Here is a 19,637-nt window from a genome sequence, read left to right on the forward strand (position 1 = left end):
GGGGGGGGGCTGGCGCTGCCCTGCCTTGATCTCCGTGTGTGTCCCATCCCGCAGGTGCTGGTGCAGGAGCTGGAACAGCACCAGGTGCGTGAGCAACCCCCCCCCTCAACCCCTACCCTTGTAAGGGCTGCGGTTGTGCTGTGCCCCCGGCTCACGCTGCCCCGTCTCTCTGCCCCGCACAGCTGCTGCCCAAGAGGCTGGATTGGGAAGGCCGCGAGCACAGCCGCAGCTATGAGGACTTGGTGAGTGGGCTGGAGGGTACATGGAGGGTGGGGGGCAAGCGGGGTGTTTATTTAAAGCGGGGCTCCTGGCAGAACCAATTGGCAGCTGGCTTGTTGCAGTCCCATGGGGTTCCCTTGCTCTGTGCTGCCGCTTGGATTGGGCGGGGTTTATTGTCCACTTGGCTTCCATCTGCGGCTGGGGGTGGAGCCGGGAGGTTGGTGCTCTGTTGACCTGGCAGGGTTTAGCCGGGGCATCTCCCCAGCACCTTTTATTTGGGGGGAGGAGGAGAGCCTTGTAGCTGGGAAGAGAGCCTGCTTGTTAGGGGTGATTGTTTGGCAAGGGAGACCTAGTTCCTCCTCCTTATCAGGACTTGCTGTTGTAGCTGGCTGGAGGGTGGCTTTGGGTGCAGTTGCACAGGGCAGCAACATGAAAGCAACTGTAGTTTATTGCTCTTCCTTGTCAAGCGAGGAAGATTTCACAGCTCGGTGCCTGCTTGTGGGTTTTTCTTTCCACTCTTATTTAACACCCACCCTGCGTACATAAGCATTTCTTGTGCTTCCCCTTTGATTTGCTGCATTTATGGCTTGCATGCAGAAAAAGGGCTTGACGAGGGAGATGTAATAGATAAGAAAGAGTCCACAGATATCTTTTATTAAACCAACTTGGAGGTGGGGTGATGTTTCTAGCCAGCTTTCAGATAACATAGTATCCTTTTTCAAGCTATGTGGAGTGCAGAGGGGGTGACTCCTTGATGAAGGCGAGGTAGCCTGAAGTTGGTCAGAAGGGTAGGGATGCACCTTTATAAAAGGTTTGGTACAACAGGCATAAAACAAAACCCTGAAGAAAGAAGAGGCCCCTTACTTTTTTCAGTTAAATGCAGTGTTGCTTGTAATGGGATCTCAGAACTGTTTGGAGACACGTGTGTTTCATTAGACAATTCCTTTCAACTGAGCAAATGTTATATTAATGTCAGAAGTCCAATCCACCTTAGCAGCGCTAACTTCAAGATTTGATCTGAGCTTAGCTGAGATTTAAAGAAATTTAAAGAATCCAATTTAAAGAAAAAAATAGATCTGTTTTTGTAAATGTGACGATTCTGGCAGATTCCTTGTTTAGTCTCTTTAGACATTCTTCATGTGTCTGCATGTGCATGGGATGTAGGCTCTGAGTTGTCATATGTATTTATGTTCCTTGTCTTCAGCCATTTCAAAAAAGCCGTATTTATGGCAGTAATATTTCGGGATATGAAAATTTTATATTTAAGTTTTTACTTCTGCTCTTTGGGTGCAGCGTTTGTGTTAGCAAGGTAGTTAGTTGCATAGATTGCAGGCAAATATTTAAGGCCTTGTCTTCCAATGAGCTATGTAGATGTTTTGCTGCTTAGTATTTCTTATGGAAGCTGAGCTAAAGAGTTTAACAGTAAAATGAAAACGAACTCACATTCAGTGAATTTCTTTTCGCAAGACTTGTATTTGGTATTTAAGATTATATGAGGATGTCCCTTTTCTGAATAACAGTTTTCTCATCTGAGTGACTTCTCAAATGTCTTTCCATCCCTTCCGAAGGCATGCACAATAGTTCTTCAAGCAGTGGTGAAAAGGCTCATTATACTGAGTCTGCTGAGTAGTAGTTAGTAGTCTGGCATGGTTTGGCTGGTTATGCTAACATGTTCAGGTATGCTTAGTTGTACATTAGGGTTGGAAAAATTGCAAATGTGTTATGGTTTAAGTTGAATGTTTACAACAGTGGATTTTTAAAAAAATGACTTCTATTCATTTGTCACAAATCTTTTAAATTATGGTAAATGAAAGAATTTTTTTAAATGAAGTTAATTGTTCTAGTTGTGTTCTGATTATACTTGATTTTTATTAACCAAGATGATACGCAAACATAATTTTCAGCGTGATGCAAGTGTCTCACATTTGCAGGTTTTTAGTGTTTCTGTCTTCTGGTTTTAAACATTGTATAGGATGTTTCTATTTTACTAGAAGTTATTTTTAAAGTACAGGAAAAATACTGTATTAAACTTTTTAAAAATATTTCTAGGAGTACTTTAATTTTGGGCATAATTTAAGTTGGCTTTGTCCTTTTTAAATATAAAAGTCAAGCTCAGGGTTTTGTTTTCAGTAGGTATAATTCAGTCCTTTTGTACCTATTAAGTATATATCAGTGTATATGTGGGTATTGCCATTATTTCAGTTATTCTGGCTGATAAGTTCACTCCATAATTGAGGTTTTTATTTTTATTTTTTTTTAAATCTATTCAGGGGACCAAGTTTAGACTGGCCAGTGAACTTGGTTACACAGGCACTCAGGCTTGAATACCTGACTGTTATGCAAATACTTGTCTTTGCTGCATCATAAGTGCCATAGTTTTGCAATTAATGTTTGGAGAGAATACAAAGAGTAAAATGCACGTGAACTTTTGGTTGAGAGATGTGATGTACATGCATATTGTGTTCTGATTTAACAGCCTCTGAGAATCCTTCATGCTAAATGTCACAAACAAAGGGACTGTGTTGTGTCAGTGCAAGGTTTTTGCTGTTTGAGTTCAGGGGGAATAGGATTGGTGTGACCTTTCATTGGTTCTTTGAAGAATCTAGTGGTCTCTTGAGAGAAGCTGTATAGATCACTCTAAGCCGGTCAAGATGCAATAGTTTTTCAGTTTGTGCAGTGCTTGTTTAACAGAGCTACTATTATACATTCTTCTTACTCTTGAGTGCAGTATAATTTTCTGTGATACGTAATGGACCAAAGGACCAGGTGCAGATGCAGTAGCTTTTTTTTTGGTGTGATGTTGCTTAAATTGGATCAAGAGAATGACCATGGAACATGATTGCATCATATAGAACTAAACCACTAACACATGTATGCATAGGAAGCAAATAGTGCTACCACTTTCACCCGGATTAAAAGCAACTCTTTGGGGAAATTATTTTCTGCAACGAAAATATTGACTAGATAATGGTATGCCAAGACACATGAATACACCTGATTTTGTTGTGGTGAGATGTTGGTTTCTTCTTTACTATGGCATTTAGTGGGGAGTTCATTACTCTAGGAATTTAGTGTGTAAAGACATTGCTTAATAAAATCTGTTCAAAATTTGAGGTACTTTATTTTAAAACTACAAACTGAAGTTGTGCAATCATCTTTTCTACATATGCTGTGTATTTGTTTTAAACTTAACTTTCTGTCAGGTCTTATCCAACAAACATGTGGCTCCAGATCATTTGTTACAAATTTGCAAGCGTATTGGCCCTATACTGGATAAAGAGATTCCACCCAGCATTTCGAGAGTGAATTCCCTGCTTGGGGCAGGGAGGCAGTCATTGTTACGTACGGCGAAAGGTATGGTTTGGCTAAATACTTATATTTGTGCAATATGTTTTTAAAAATCTGAGTGCCTTCTCTCAGGATGCAGATAATTTGCCTTTAACCCACTGCTCCTTTCTCAGAACCCTTTTGCACCTGTGAAGACTGGTATGTTGTGGTGCTATTTCAGATTGAGTTGGGAGGGTGAATTTTAAATATTCAAGTCCCCTGATTAAAGAATTATCTTTTTAGGAGTTTCCTTTTATTTGGACAAGGAATGCTACTTTTTGAGTTCATCTTTAGAAATATGTCTGAGAAATGGCTATTCAAGAGAATTCCTTTAAGTTTTTACAAGTCAAAACATAAGAGTTTAACATGACATACAACACAGTAGGCAGGCAGTGCAAATTTTTATTGGTCACTGTTCATCCTACGTTTTCAAATTCCTTTCCTAGTTCCCGACTGAAAGAGGGTACAGTTTGCTGAAACTCAGTGGATTGTATCTGTGTCTTTACACAGGGTATGTTCATGTCATTTTTTACAAGCACTTGAATTTTAGGGGTGTGTTTACCTGTTCTCAGTCACATCAGTGATTGCTACAGCTTTTCTCACCTACACTTGGCTAGTGTCATGGCCATTTTGTTCATTGATAAACTTTGTACATGTGATCCATGCTTTTGTTATTTCAGAATCTGTATTGAGGTATGCAAGGCACTTACTTTAAGAAATGTGCTTGCTGATTCAACTTCTGAGCAGATTTAGAGTGTATCTCTACCTCCAGGGATGGAAGGGTAGTCTGCTGGTGTTAGGTGATAAATGTTTAAATGTTGACTAATGGTTATTTTTATTAGAATCTAACAACTTGGTTTCCCTGTAGGAAAGTCTCCATGTACAGTAGCCCTACTTTTTTGCGTTAGTCTTCACAAACTGGGAAGGACAGGAACACGAAGCCTAACCTGTGGCGCTGTATTCCTGTTGCCTTTAGTGGTTTGAGTGACCCTGGCCTAAACTCTAGCAGAAAAGACTTCATGTTTCTAACTTCCAGGTTGGGATGCGTCTTCAGAACAGAGAGTTCAGTTGAGACTTTGTCTCTGTTTCTCCAGAAGATAACTTCTTTGGCAGAAGGGACTCAGATCAGCCATACAGTAAGGACAGCTTGCCCTGACCAAGGTTTCTGAGGCCTGGAACACATCTACTGATACAGTGTGGATTTATGGGCAAGGCAGGAAAAACTTTCCTAGTGCTCAGAATACAATGTTCTTGCATAAAAAGCTTTTGCAGTTTGTTAGCATGCTATGATGCTTCTGTCATCGATAATCTAGGTATCTTTCTTCCATGTCTGTTGTTGGAGGGCCTGTATAAACAATTGAGCTCTAAGAATAAGTTGGTGAGAGAGCCATTTTTGCTAGTAGATGGAAAAAAATTATAAAGTTCAAGCAATTTCTTATAGGAATAACCTTATTTGAAACAGTAGCTTCTCTTGGAGTTTTTTGGAAATGTTCTCATTCCATTAACCTTCATAAACTTATCAGAAGAGGCCCTAGTAGTTGTGCAGTGTAACTTTGAGTTCATAGATGTTAGGGTCGGAAGGGACCTCAATAGATCATTGAGTCTGACCCCCTGCATAGACAGGAAAGAGTGCTGGGTTCAGATGACCCCAGCCAACTTCTGCTTGAAGACCCCCAGGGTAGGGGAGAGCACCACTTCCGTTGGGAGCCCATTCCAGACCTTGGCCACTCTAACTGTGAAGAAGTTCCTCCTAATGTCCAGTCTAAATCTGATCTCTGCTAGCTTATGGCCATTATTTCTTGTGACCCACAGGGGCACCTTGGTGAGTAGAGCCTCACCAATTCCCTTCTGTGCCCCCACGATGAATTTATAGGCAGCCACAGGGTTGCCTCTCAACCTTCTCTTGCAGAGGCTGAAGAGGTCCAGGTGTCTTAGTCTCTCCTCGTGGGGCTTGGCCTGCAAGCCCTTAATCATATGAGTGGCTCTTCTCTGGACCCTCTCCAAGTTATCCACATCCCTCTTGAAGTGTGGCGCCCAAAACTGCGTGCAGTATTCCAACTGCAGTCTGACCAGCGCCCGATAGAGGGGAAGTATCGCCTCCTTGGTTCTGTTTGTCATGCATCTGCTGTAGCAGGTAATGATGATCAGTGTGGTGTGGATAAAATTTCAGTCTTTGGCTTCCAACTCCTCCCTCAGACCAGATCAAAAGAATGACTAGATGCATTAGAAGCAAGGGTTTATTGACAGCTTTTATTTTACCAACTTTAATCTGAGGAAGGAAACTTGATGCCCAAAACTTGTCCAGTGGTTCTCCCAGCTACATACAATGGGTCCAGCAAAAGGTGCGACAAAAAAATCCATACACTTCCTGGACCATCACCCACTTCATCCCTACTACAATGTAGGTGTTTGAGTTGAGCTGGCCATGTTGGCGATTAGTCTTATGGGTCACTACGTGAATAAAATCCTGAGTTGCATCTGAAATATTCTCATGGATGCAAATGATGAATCGCTGAATGTCAGCAACCTGCAACACCACCTTCCTTGTACAAGCTTCTGTAGTTATTCTGGGACCTTGTCGTGGATTAAGGCATTCTGTATCTAAATGCCAGCCCCATTTTTACTTTTCTCAGAGTTCACAAGATAAACAATGTGGTATTGATTAGTTTGCTTTTTGAATGAGAGAGCAGATTGGGTTCAATCAAAGTAAAATACTATAACACTACCTTCTTGTTGTTCCTCTGGTTCTTCATACCAACCAGGCCAGAACTAGTCAAGCAGTATCATTCTGTTCATTTTTTGTAATGAGTGCAAAGGCTTTGGTTTTGACTCTAATTGTGTATGGTTGATGCTACAGAGTACCAGCCTTACATCAGTTGGCAAGAGCTTCATATTCTTTAAATAGAACTTTCCTGTGTGTGCATACCATCTTAATTTTTAAGCAACATTGAAAAGACATTCTATATTATGAACTGGACAAGTTACACAATAAAGAAAGTAATGAATCTCCATTAATTGGAACTCAAACTTTCAGCAGTTTCAGCATGAGGCATGTGAAGTAGCTTTTCATAATAAAGCTGCTCCTTTTCCTGTGCTAACACTTGTCTGTTTGTGAAGAGTTTCACAATGCTTTAAAAAAATCCTTAGGCAGAAAACAAACCTATACAACTTTATACTTTTCCAATATTTTCAGGTAAAGTAAAGGTAGAATGGATATGTTTGTACAAACTATAGTGATAGTTGTTTAAATGTATTCTCAAACTTAATGCAAAGCTTGCAGTGTTATCTCTTTGAGATTCTAGATTTTTTCAATTCTTATTTCCTATTATATTTTAATACTGTAGGCTTTACACCCTTTGACAAACTCATAATTATTGTTGCTAAATTTTATAAAGGATTTCAAAACAATGGCATGTTTGGCTTTTCCAAAGTGCAGTTCTACTCTGCTTTCATGTACAACTGATATTTTATTTTAAAGATTGCAGAAATACTGTGTGGAAGGGCTCTGCCTTTGCGGCTTTACATAGAGGAAGACCTCCTGAAATGCCTGTGAACTATGGGACTCCTCCAAACCTTGGTAAGTAGGTGAATTGACTGTGGTGTCTTTTGCAGTAATGTACAGTATAAGTATGGAAACTGCATTTAAGAGTTAGCTTTGGGAGTTTTCTTGTAGAACTTTCAGGTTACTTCAGTGAAGTCTCATGAGCACAGAAGTCTGCCTATGTAGAATTCATTATATGAGTAAGATGTTAGTTTCTACATTAAGACTTTTTTGCCTATAAAAAATAAACAATACTAAAAGAAATGTGCTTATGGTGTCTGCAAATCAGTGGTCTGTGGCAGCACACTTTTAATTTTATGAAAGTACATAAAATACGAGATAGACGATACTATCTTTATTTGTACTGTTTGGGTTTTTTTTAAATTGGAACAAAATTAAAACTTGTCCCACTTCTAAATAATACTACTCAGAAAAAGCTCAACAAGCTCAGGAACACTTAGGAAATTGTTTGTACAAGCCAGAGTGTCACTTCCTTAAATCCAGTAATCTACTGACTGTAAAAGTAAGATTGGCTCTCTGCATGAGATCTGTTTTTATAATTATCTATGCCTCCTACAAATAATTTTTTAACTTGGTTTTTCAGAGTAAAATTTCATTGTTCTGCTTTGCCCTGTTAATCTGTCCATGGTGTTTCTCTTCTAGTGGAAGTGCATCGTGCAAAACAAGTGACTGGATATGCAAAGTTTAATACTTCATTTCCAGGAAGTATGTATCAGCACATAAAGATACACAGGCGGATTCTAGGCCATCTCTCTGCAGTTTACTGTGTTGCATTTGATAGGACTGGACACAGAATATTTACTGTGAGTTGATGCTTTTAATGCAGAGCTTCTGGAATTAATGCAGGGAAAAGAACACTTTATATGCTTAGTATTTATCTCTGAAATGTTAAGACTGCTGAGTTTAAACATGCAGCTAATTTGCTCTTTCACAAAATTTAAATAAATTTAGGCATAATTTTGGAGCTGGAATTTTTGTACTCTGAGCGTTATTAATAATTAGGTACTGATATCTTTCATTTATATGGTTGTCTTTGGATTTGCATGTTTCTTAATAAAATGATTGAGGGTAAGTCTGTTGCTATGGAAACAGGTTCTACCTAGTTGCTGTGGCTTTGGGGATTTGGTGGTTTTGGGGAATTGGTGGTGATAAAGGAAGTTAAATGAGAACGTCACACATTTTTCTGGCCTCTCAAATATGTTTTCCCCTTTTTTTTTGGTTATATTTTGATTGTCTAATACAAGATTCTGTAAGCTATAGATGCATCAAAACCATGTTTACACATTTTATATAATTTTCCACTTAACATGACCAAATGCTGATTCCACAAACAGTGTTTAACAGAAGAAAATCTGGACTACCAGACTTTTGAAAGAGCTTGGTTACTTCTTAGCAAAAGGAAACACAGTATTTTAGACATTTGAATTTATACCAGACTTGGTCACGCTTTCTCTTTAGGGCTCGGATGACTGCTTGGTGAAGATATGGTCAACACACAATGGCCGGTTACTTGCCACTCTACGAGGCCATTCAGCAGAGATTTCTGATATGGCTGTTAACTATGAAAACACTATGATTGCAGCTGGAAGTTGTGATAAAATGATCAGGGTGTGGTGTCTGAGAACTTGTGCACCAGTGGCTGTTCTACAGGGACACACAGGGTCCATTACATCTTTACAGGTATGTGTCTAGTAATGGGTGTTCTTCTTTCTCTTGTAACAGTTCTGTTGCCAGCATCTAGTAGTTCACAAATGTTAAAGTAAGTATGAATACTACACTGATGGCATAAACTATAAATTAAGTAGTTTATAAAAACATGTTGGCAATCTTCAGGGTAAATAGAAGGAAACATTCTGACTTGGCAATAACTTTATTTTGCTCTTCAAGAATTCATGGTTTTAGATAAAATGAGTGTCTTTGTCAGATATGAATAAAAGCACCAAATTTTACTGTGCATTTTTCTAATATGGTAAAGAAAATCTGGGAGTCAGATGACTTTTTTTCTTCTCTCATTTATCTAACATACATCTGACACTTCTAATTAAATTAGAGGTGCACCAATACATCAGATCAGTACTGAGATAAGGCCAATAACCAATATAGATCATTTTCTTTAAGTGCCTGATAATTGGGCCAATAAATGCCCATGCTGTGTGCAGCTGCAGTGCAGCATGTAGGCAATGAAGACACAGCCCATAGCATGGAGAGCTGCCTCCAGCTGGTAATTTGGGGGAGAGGGAAGAGGTGCAGGGGGGCAGATCAGGGCCCTGTTGTGAGGGAGGGAGGGGCAAGTGCTGCCCTAGCAGGTGGGTGGGGGACAAAGCCTCAACTCATTCAGGGTTGTGGAATGGAGCAGGGCTTGTCGCAAGGCGGTATCTACCAGCTGCTGTCACTTATCTGGGAGGGCACGGTGGGGGCATGTGCCCCTGGATCTGCAGGGGGTGGGCTGGGCCTGGAGCTGTTTTCTTCCTGGGTTGGGTCATGGTGCTGTGGGGGGGGCTACAGTGAATTTTGGGGTGGCCGCAGCCCCCCTGTAGCCCCATCCTAGCAGCTCCACTCTCTGCCCGGCCCAGGCTTCTCTGGGAACAAGCCCCGGGTCTGCATGGGGCCATCTGGGGCCAGGGCAGTTTCTGGTGGAGCCTGGGCTGGGGGATGACGCTCCTGGGAAGGGGCTACAGGCTGGGCTGCAACCACCCCAACATTTGCTGTAACCCCCTCATAGCCCTCTGCTTCCAGCAGCACCACCACCTGCCCCATGCCCCGCCTGGGTGGCCCAGGCTCTGTGGGAAACAGCCCCGGCTCCAGCCTGGCCTAGATCTGGGGGCATGTGCCCTCCCAGATGAGTGACAGTGGGAGCTGGCAGACCAGCCGCATGTGGTGGCGGGAGCCACTTCCATCTCCCACCATGCCCCCCAGACATGCTGCAGCTTCGTCCCCGGTCTGCCCTCCCTGACCTGGGCAATGGTTGTCCCTGTCTCCCTCCCTCACAGTGGGCCTTGATCTGCACCCCCCATGTCCCCTCCCTTCCCCCTCCTATGCCCCTTCTCCTACCACATCAGACTTACCTGCTGCAGGCAGTATATCGGATCAGTATTGGCCGATATGCCTCCTTAAATATCAGCTATCAATATCGGCCTCAAAAATCCCTATTGGTGCACCCCTAAATTAAACTTCTCCAGAGGTGGCTGAAGGACACTGAAATCCCACAGCCACTTCCAGCTTTTCTTCTGTTTGCATCTGTAAGATGTCTGTCTAGGCAGGACTGCTGCCTTTGAGGCTTCCAACCAGGTCCTGGTTTGGTGCTGTGTAGACTGCAGTTTGCAGGTTCCTTCCAGTGTCAGCCAAGTGAGGGAGTGCCTGTGGTGAGCAATGCCTTCTGGTGGTGTCCCTCAGGGAGAAGGCAAGAGAGCTACAGGAGGAGGTAGCAAAGCTCTGAAGCATCCTCTGCCATGAGGATGTCATTGATTCCAGCTGGAAGAAACTTCTAGGACTGTGGAAGAAGGGCTGCCATAGGCAGTTCTAGAAAAGAAAGAGGGCATGGACTCCCAGGAAAGTGGAAGCTTGTGACCTCTGGGAGCAAAAGGGAAGTAGTGATCCCCACCTGCAGCAGTTTGCCTGGAGAAGAGAGATCAAGTGCTAACCTGGAAAACAGCTATGGAGTGCTAGCAGCAGAGGTGGAGGAGTATATTCCATTCAGCCCTCAGTAGTGAAAGAATAGGTTAAGAACTATTTAGAAAAGCTAGACATGTAAAAGCTGTGGGGCCAGATGTAATGCATCCAGGGGTTCTGAGGGAGTTGGTTGATGGAATTGCAGAGCTGCTGGCCATTATCTTTGAACATTTTGTAGCTTTTGGGAGAGGTCCTGGATAGTTGGAAAAGGGTTGTTATAGTGCCCATCTTTAAGAAAGGGAAGAAGGAGGATCCAGGGAACTACAGACCAGTCAGCCTCACTTCAGGCCTCAGAAAAAAGCATGGAGCAGGTGCTCAAGGAATCCATTTCTAAGCACTTGGAGAAATTGATCGGGAACAGTCAGCTTGGATTCACCAAGGGCAAGTCATGTCTGACCAACCTGATTGCCTTCTATGATGAGACAGTTGACTCTGTGGTTGTGAGGAAAGCAGTGGACATGATATATCGACTTTAGCAAGGCTTTTGATATAGTCTCCCACAGCATTCTTACAAGCAAGCTAAGGAAGAACGTCCGAGTTGAATGAATGGACCGTATGTAAGCTGGATGGAAAGCTGGCTGGACCATTCTACTCAATGGGTAACGATCAGTGGCTCGAGTCTAATTGGCAGCTAGTATCAAGTGGAGTGCCCCAGGGGTTGGTCTTGGGGCTGGTTTTGTTAAATATCTTCGTTAACAATCTGGAAAATAGGATGGATTACAACCTCAGCAAGTTTACAGATGACACCAAGCTGTGGGGAGTAGTAGACATGCTGGAGGATAGGGCTAGGATTCAGTGTGACCTAGACAAATGGAAGGATTAGGCCAAAAGAAAACTTGTGAGGTTCAGCAATGACAAATGCAAAGTCCTGCACTTAAGGCAGAAGAATCCCATGCACCAGGACAGGCTTGGGACCAACTGGCTAAGTAAGTAGCAACTCTGTAGAAAAGGTCCTAGGGGTTACAGTAGACAATAACCTGGATATGAGTCAACTGCGTGCCCTTGTTGTGAAGAAGGATAACAGCATGCTGGGCTGCATTTCTGCAGCATTGCTATCAGATCGAAGGAAGTACTGTAATTATTCTGCTGTATTCTGCACTGGTGTGGCCACATCTGAAGTACTGTTTAGTTTTGGGCTCTCCGCTGCGGAAAGATGTGGACAAGTTGGAGAGAGTTCAGCAGAGGACATTTGAAAATGGTTCGGGGGCTGGGGCATACAACTTATGGGGAGAGGTTGAGGGAACTGGGTTTATTTAGTTTAGAAGATAACACCAAGAGGCAATTTGATAGCATCCTTCAACTACTTGAAGTTTGATTTCAGTGAAGATGGAGCGAGACTGTTTGGAGTGGTAGCAGATGCTAGTACAAGGAGCAAAGGTCTTGAGTTGCAGCAAGGGAGGTTTAGGGCAGATATTAGAAAAATCTTTCTCACTAGGAGGGTGGTGAGGCATTGGAACAGGTTACATAGAGAGGTGGTGGGAGCTCCATCCTTGGAGGTTTTTAAGGCCTGGCTAGACAAAGCTTTGGCTGGGATGATCTAGTTGGGGATGGTCCTGCTTTGAGTAGGGGGTTGGACTAGATGACCTCCTGAGGTACCTTCCAACCCTAACTTTCCATTATTCTGTGATCTCCAGCTTGTTAACTGGCAATGTAACTATCCATGATTTTGGCTGATGGTTTGTGTTTTAAGAAAATGTTTTGCAGTGTATATTGTATAAGTATATTGTAAGATTTTCTGACATGGAGGAGTGTCTGATCTTTTTCTCAGTTAAGCATTCCAACATAGCAGATTGCAAAAAACATGTTTGAATGCTTCAGCCAGCTAGCTTGGTGTAAGGAGTAGCACCCAGTCAGCCTTATGAGGCTATCAGAAATTGCAAAACTCAATTTAAAAATATTTGAAGATTCTAGGCTAATTAAAATATGAGAATTTGGGTAAAAAACCATTTGTGTCAAACTGCACAAAGCAAAGGAGACTTTCATTTAGCTGTAGTACTTAGAGTGATGATAGGATGCAGTAGTACTACCTAGATACTTCATGGTAAAGTACTTCTACTATCTAGTTGGAGAACCAAATCTGAGAGAATTATACTTTAAACCTAGAGCCGGTAGCACTTTTAATACCTTTGAAGAAGTAGATTTAATTAATACTTTTAGTATTTGGACACTGATCACTTTTACTTAGATTTTGCATTACTTTTCAATTATTGAAGTAATTTACTCATCAAATAAAACTTTAGTGAACTTTTCCTGGTCCAGGGAATTGTGTGTTAGGTTGAAAGGTCACACATTTACCTGTCACTTTAATCTTACAAGTTTGTTCAAACTCTTTAGCTTTAGCATTACTAACTTGTTACAACAAATTTGAATGCTATTGGCGTATTTGCAGAAGTCAGAATTCTCAGACTTGAGTACCAAATTTTTAAGTGCCTAAATTTATAGGTAGGGTTATAATGAAAGTTGACTTAATTTTTGACATGCTGAGCAATTCTGGCTCCCATTAAAATCAATGGTAGAACAGTTTTGGCCTCACTTGAAAGAGCACCTGAAGACAATCCATAAAGACAGTGAATGACACTATCATTTCAGAACAGCTATGTTAATATCAAAAATACAAAACAATGAAGTTCCTTTTGAGGGGGATGGAGCAACATTTCTTTACCCACCTTGTTAATTATTACTTGAGTTACTTCTTGTCACTTGTTAAGCATTGCCTTCCTCTTTGCTTTAACAATGGGAGTAGACTAATGAGTTTTTCTCCCATTTCTCCTATATAAGGATGTTGTGAGTATTTTATGGTTTATTAGGCTTTTCAAAGAACTGCTGCTTTGGTTTTAAGAGCAACAGTTTTTATATTCTCTATCACTATAAAGTTTTCTAAAACAGTTTTAAAATTGAAATTTAATCTCACTGTTTCTTAAAGAAAAGTTTTTTGTATTTGCAATAGTATTTCAAAAACTCAGTTTTTTCTTGGCACAAGAGCCAATGTATTTTGTTTGGCAAGTAAAAATGCACAGGAAGATCTTATATTTCAAATTCTGCCTTGTTTAAACCTTGTAACTCCACCTTCAGCAAATCCATCAGTTTGTTACTAAGCAGAAGAATCACTTTATTTTACACCAGTGCTAGTAGGTTTCTTTTATAGGGCTGGGGAGTGGTAGATTGGCTACTTGCCACACCCTCTTTGGCTTTAAAAAAAAAAAAATTCTCTTGATTTGCATTCTGTTTTCAGGATCTCTGCTGTTGAGTTTCCTCTTTACTCCTAGTGTCTTTATGGTGCTTGCAAATCATTCTTTACCAAAGTATTTACTTATAACGGTTAATGTACAGAGTATGAGTAAGCTAGTGGATTTGCTGAGTGACTGTAACTGCAGTTGTACTGAACTTTTCTTGTTGACTGTAGGAGAACTTGATGTTGGTGCTGCTTTTGCAGTGTTGAATTAGGGGCTTTTGTGTTGGGAGAAGAGTTCAAGAAAGTGGTAACCATTATATGTCCTGTGTAGTTAGTTCTTAAAGAAGTAGCCACCTACATAATACTTGCTCAGTATCTTTAAAGAAAAGAGATACTAACCTGAAAACTTGCACATATAGAACACATATCTTCTTATGGTTAGATAGTACTAGTTTAAATACTAGTGTGTGACCTACTTAGAAAAAAGAAGTTTTAGCAGGTGTGTGTCTAGTGAAAACTGCCTTCTGCTGCTTCTAGTACATTTTGTTTTCCATTTAAATCAGTTCTCTGAAAAGCTTTCAGTGAACAGACATGGTTAGTTCAGATGATTTCTTTTAAGCAGAAAAACATCATGCACTTGTTCTTCAAAATGTAGTTATGACAGAAGCATAGGCAAACCTAATATTAAAAATATTTTGATTCAAACCTGTTATTTCAAGATCTATAGCTTTTGTCTTTTGTCAAAAATTAATTGCAGCTATTTCTGTAATTCAGGAGTTTAGAATTAAAGTTTTAAGCTTAACCTTTTACAAGTTCACATTTTTTTTTCTTACTGCAAAATGATTTTAAATTGAGGAAATTCATCTAAAATGTAAAAGCTTGCAAATTAACATTTGTGTATGGCTTTAATTTTAGTTTAGTCCAATGGCCAAAGGCTCTGTGCGATACATGGTCTCTACTGGTGCAGATGGAACAGTTTGCTTTTGGCAATGGGATATGGATTCCATGAAATTCAAGTACGTAACTGAGTTACAGACTCTTTTCAAATACTCTGTCTTCTGATAAACTGTGGCAGATGTCTGGAGGGAGGTGAGGGAGCTGCAAACTGGCTTGTCCAATGAGAGAGAATGTGCGCAAAGTTTGGTCGCACATGTACACAGTTATTTACACATAGGAAAACCTAATGCATGGCACAAACTAGCACACAGAATGTTTTAAAGTGCCATTACAAACTACATTTTTTACAAAACAACAGTTAATTGTTCTAAAGAATAAATAAGTATTCTCTTACTTCAGCAAAAATGCGTATGGGACAGAAAATGGCTCAAAATTTGTGTTGTAATTAGTATAATAGTGGTATTGGTATAAACAGAATAATATTAACTTGTGTTCACTTTTTGAGTTATAAAACCCTGTTGTTTTGGGGATAGTTTGTATTCATCTGAAACTTGTGTGTAATATACAGTAAAAGTTTAAAAGCCTTCAGGAAATGATCATATAATGTTAAGTTTTGACATTCTTTTTTTTTTTTTCTGTCAGTGCTATTCCTAGTGCTGAATAAGAATCTGTGATAGTATAAACCTAATAGTATTCCATGTAATATTCAAAATAATGCAGATACTGACATCTGGAAGTTTCCACATTAAACATATATTGTAATACATCTGCAAAAAAGGGTTGTAGTTATTATTTATTTAAGTCATATTTGTGGAATTGCAGAGGTGTTTGGTGGCCCAGTTTTGGTCAAAGAAAATTTTTCTGTTGAATTCCAAGTTTAATTTTTGGGTTGGTCCCAAGTTGAGTTTGTATAGCTGATAGTTTAAAAAAAAAGACCCTTTATATATAGGTAATATACTTTCTCCTGAAGAGCGCTTATTTGTTTGTTGTTAAACAGCACTTGTTTGAGGAGCCGTCAGGATGGTAAACAAGGACACTTACAAGTGTGTTAGGTTTATGGAGTTTTTCCTTAAGTAACAGAGAATAGACATTGCTGACTTCTTTGAAATATTAGCTTTTTTTTCTTTCTCAGGTTGCTTGCACTAGTGTCTGCCCCATGAGAGATTCTAGTACATGCTTTTTGGGTGAATTTGCATCCTTTATTGAACAGACCAAACTTCTTAAGCAAAAATAATATACATTTTAAAAACTCAGTTGATTTCACCCCATAACTTCATGGAGCTTTACTGTGGCCTATCTCCAGGTGCCAGTGGATTGTTGTAGTGTAACACAGCAGCATAGTACTTAGTGGAGTGCGCCAGTCCATCTTCTTGAAGAAGTGTGGGGTGTCCTCTTATACTCACTTGTTCAGGATTTTGTGTATAAAACCATAAATGGTTAGATATTTAAAAGAATCATGCATAATGATGATGTGCTTGCATGGAAACAAAGAACTTGCTGTAAATTGCTAGCATACATCGTGATAAATACTTGAATGTATATGTGTTTACGTGTTTTTTAAAACTTATATTTAAAGTTCTTAAGCTTTTCATGCTAAGTTCTGATTTGTGTCAAGTAAGACTTACTTTCTTTTTAAAGCAGTCGGCCAGTAAAGTTCACAGAGAAACCTAGACCTGGAGTTCAGATGCTTTGTTCTTCATTCAGTGTGGGTAAGTTGTGTGCTTGTTGAAGTTTGTCGTTTGGATATTTTTCTCTTAACTTACAGATAGTTTAAATAAACAGCAACTTTGCTACCCTTGTAATACTCCAGAATCCAATGCAGCGATCCATAGGATTTTCTCTTACTTTTTCTACAAAATCTTATCTTCCGAGTGACAGAATCTTGGAAAGAATGCACTTTTGAATTAAGCCAAGATATCACAACTGAGCCTTGCAGTCACTTCTCTCATGCTGAAAGCATCATCTGCCTTCCCAATGGAGCAAGGAGCATATAATTCTAAATAAAGCATAGAATAGTACTTATGTGCCCCAAATTGACATTTCTAATCTAGAGAAGTACACTAGTCTTTTACAGTAAATATGTTCAGCCATATATTTGTGGTGAATTGCATCAGCAATACATGGTTAATACAAGGTGTTACAATGGGTATGAACAGATGTTCATCTCTAGTGGTGGAAATTTCTGAGATCTGGAAGGGAGCACAGGACAGGGAGTAGAAGGGAGAGCAGTAAGATCAGGGTGTGAGGATTTCTTCCCATTAAAAATCTTTCTGGGAGAAGGAGCAGTACAGATGTTCCATCTGCAGCTTTCCCCTCTCTTGCTCCCCAGACCTTCCCCTGGCTGATGTGAATCACATTCTGGGGGTGTGGTGATCAGTGTTTGCTCTACTCCTCTCATTCCCAGGGACTAGAAAGGGGGAGTGGAATGGTGGGGGAAGACTCCCTGTATCTTTCCTTGGCCTGGAGGGAGGAGAGGTAGCAGCAGAGCAATGCCTGCTACCTATTCATCAGACCAAGGTGCACACTAGTCTAGGAGAGGGGCAGGAAGCAGTAGATGGCTCTTTCTCCCCTCTTCCTGGTGTGTGGGAGGGACAGGAGCAGTGGGACAGTGCTGCCAATACCATTCTTCTGATTTTTGGGAAAGCTCAGAGAGCAGCGGCAGCTCAACTCTTCCATAATCAGGACTTGAACTGTGGGGAAATGCCCCCATCTTCCCCAGACTTGAGTCCCCCACTCTATACAAGGCACAGAGAAAGCTGCTGCTTAACTTCTCAGTGATCAGGAGGAGTAAAGCATATAGGCATTTGTTCTAGTGAGAGAACCTCCCTTGTGTGAAATCTTTTAGTGTCAACCTGGAAAATCTTTCTCCTGGAGGAGATGGATTTCCTCTGGGAGAAATCAAACAAACATTTGTATGCTCCAAGTTTCTCCTGAGAGCACAGCAATTCTGGTAGAAATGCAGTGCCTGTATATGGCCAGTGTCTGTCCTGTTTTCTTCCTGATCCTGCTGACAGGGGAATAAGCTACTTGTGGGTGCCAGCTGGAAAGGGGGTCGGTCAGCCAGAAGGAGGAGAGCCCTTCAGTATTTAAAGACAGTTGGACACTGAGAGGCATAATGAGAGAGGTGGCTATTAGTGACAGCTCTGGGTAGTGCCTGAACTGACTTTTCAGAGCTGTGTGCGCGCATTCTGGTCTGTTATGAGTATATGTAGTGTGAAACTGATCAGGTACTTGGTACAGATAAACAGATTGCGCCCTGTCTGGCTTCAGATTAGTATTTCTCTGAAACTGTTTTACTACACAGCTTTAAAAATGATTACTGTTTGAGAAAGGGGCATCATTCACCTTTGGGATATCTAATGTACAACATGATTAGGAGCCATACATTCATATGACATAGTGGAGTGGCAGCCAGCCTTTTTTGCAGGCATGCCACAGATTAGCTCTGCGCTTTAAGTGTTGCTCTCATCCCCTTTCTCTGCCCCATCTGCTGCTCTGCTTTCTGCTCCCTATGCTATTTGTCACTGAGTTGCCTGTCCCTCCGTGGTCTGCCATATGCCACATGCAGAAGCAACCTGTGACACCTGTGGTGCAAGTTGGCCATCTGTGATCTAAGGTCTTGTGGGGTTTTTTTACAGTATGCTTTTCAGTTTTCCGTGATGGGTAAATCCTTTGGAAATGGAAGCAGTGGGATGAAAAATGTGCTATCACTAAACTTTTTTTTGTTTTGTTTTTTTATTATTTGTTTGGGCTAGATTCAGGCATTCAAAAAGCCTGAGATGAAATCTATCTAAGTTGAACGGTTTTCTGTAAGCGATATAGTTTAGATTGGTAGCAAACAAAACACACATTCCTCCTTTAGTGGGGTGGGGCATGGGGAGGCAAATCTTAGATAGGGTTCTGCCATTTTTAAACCAGTCTGTATGCCGAACTTCTCTTCTGTTATAGGTATAGACTGGTTTTGTGTGCTGAACTTATGGTAAGGCGATAAGACCAGTTTCCAATCACTTGTACCAGTAAAAGCGTAATGTCTGTACCTAGCTTCAGCTTTAAAATACTTTTTTTCTTGACATTATGTTTAGTTATTTCCTGAGAGGAATAGTCTCTGTAACTCTCTTCTGGACTATGGAGATGATTTTATCCTCTCTAAAATAGTAGGCAAGGTTGGTGGCCAACTTGTTCTAAAAATTCTAAGTATTTAGCACTCTCTTTAATCTTTCAGATAGTAAAACTGATTATTTTTTTCTTTTTCATATTAAGCTTCAAAGAGTGTATATATGGGGGAGTGGATAAAATATTTATCCCACATTTGTACAGTAGCAGGTGACCAACAATTGTGACAAGTTTCTTATCTACTGCATTCTAGAAATGTATCTTGCTATTTTTAACAAATGAAAATATTTGCCAGCTTTTTTAAACCACTGTTTTGAATTTTCAGGTGGCATGTTCTTAGCAACAGGCAGTACTGATCATGTTATCAGAATGTACTTTTTTGGCTCTGAAACACCTGAAAAAATAGCTGAACTGGAAAGTCATGCTGTAAGTAAGATTTAAATTTAATAGTCAGTGATTTTTAAATAGAACTAAGATTGCTGGTTCAAAAACAGTTGGTTTTCCTTGTATCATTTCCAGTAGCATTCTACTACTGGTTGTCTTTAAAAAATCTTACTAGTTAAAATCTTGTATACTAGTGTCAATTTGGGGCACTAGTCTGCTAAAGTGACTAACTTCCAGGACTGTTTTGGACTGCATTGTAGTGTTAGATACTAAAACACGTTTTTCTGTTTATGG

At 40.5% G+C, this 19,637-nt stretch overlaps 1 protein-coding gene across 1 annotated transcript in view; it reads left to right on the forward strand.

Annotated features, from left to right (window-relative positions):
• Positions 1-42: 42 nt before the first annotated feature.
• Positions 43-19,637, forward strand: part of BRWD1 (bromodomain and WD repeat domain containing 1) — a gene marked incomplete at its 5' end in the record, with an annotated part of 100,072 nt that continues 80,477 nt past the window's right edge. Inside the window, 9 exons of the mRNA XM_019523887.1 lie at positions 43-84; positions 183-242; positions 3,423-3,573; positions 7,025-7,123; positions 7,751-7,911; positions 8,567-8,788; positions 14,865-14,965; positions 16,485-16,555; positions 19,285-19,385. Coding sequence (XP_019379432.1) covers positions 43-84; positions 183-242; positions 3,423-3,573; positions 7,025-7,123; positions 7,751-7,911; positions 8,567-8,788; positions 14,865-14,965; positions 16,485-16,555; positions 19,285-19,385 — 1,008 coding nt within the window. The remainder of the gene's footprint in view (positions 85-182; positions 243-3,422; positions 3,574-7,024; positions 7,124-7,750; positions 7,912-8,566; positions 8,789-14,864; positions 14,966-16,484; positions 16,556-19,284; positions 19,386-19,637) is intronic.

The sequence above is a fragment of the Gavialis gangeticus genome, unplaced genomic scaffold, assembly GCF_001723915.1.
Source record: "Gavialis gangeticus isolate Ggan-Ray unplaced genomic scaffold, GavGan_comp1, whole genome shotgun sequence".
In the NCBI taxonomy this organism is placed as follows: domain Eukaryota; kingdom Metazoa; phylum Chordata; order Crocodylia; family Gavialidae; genus Gavialis; species Gavialis gangeticus.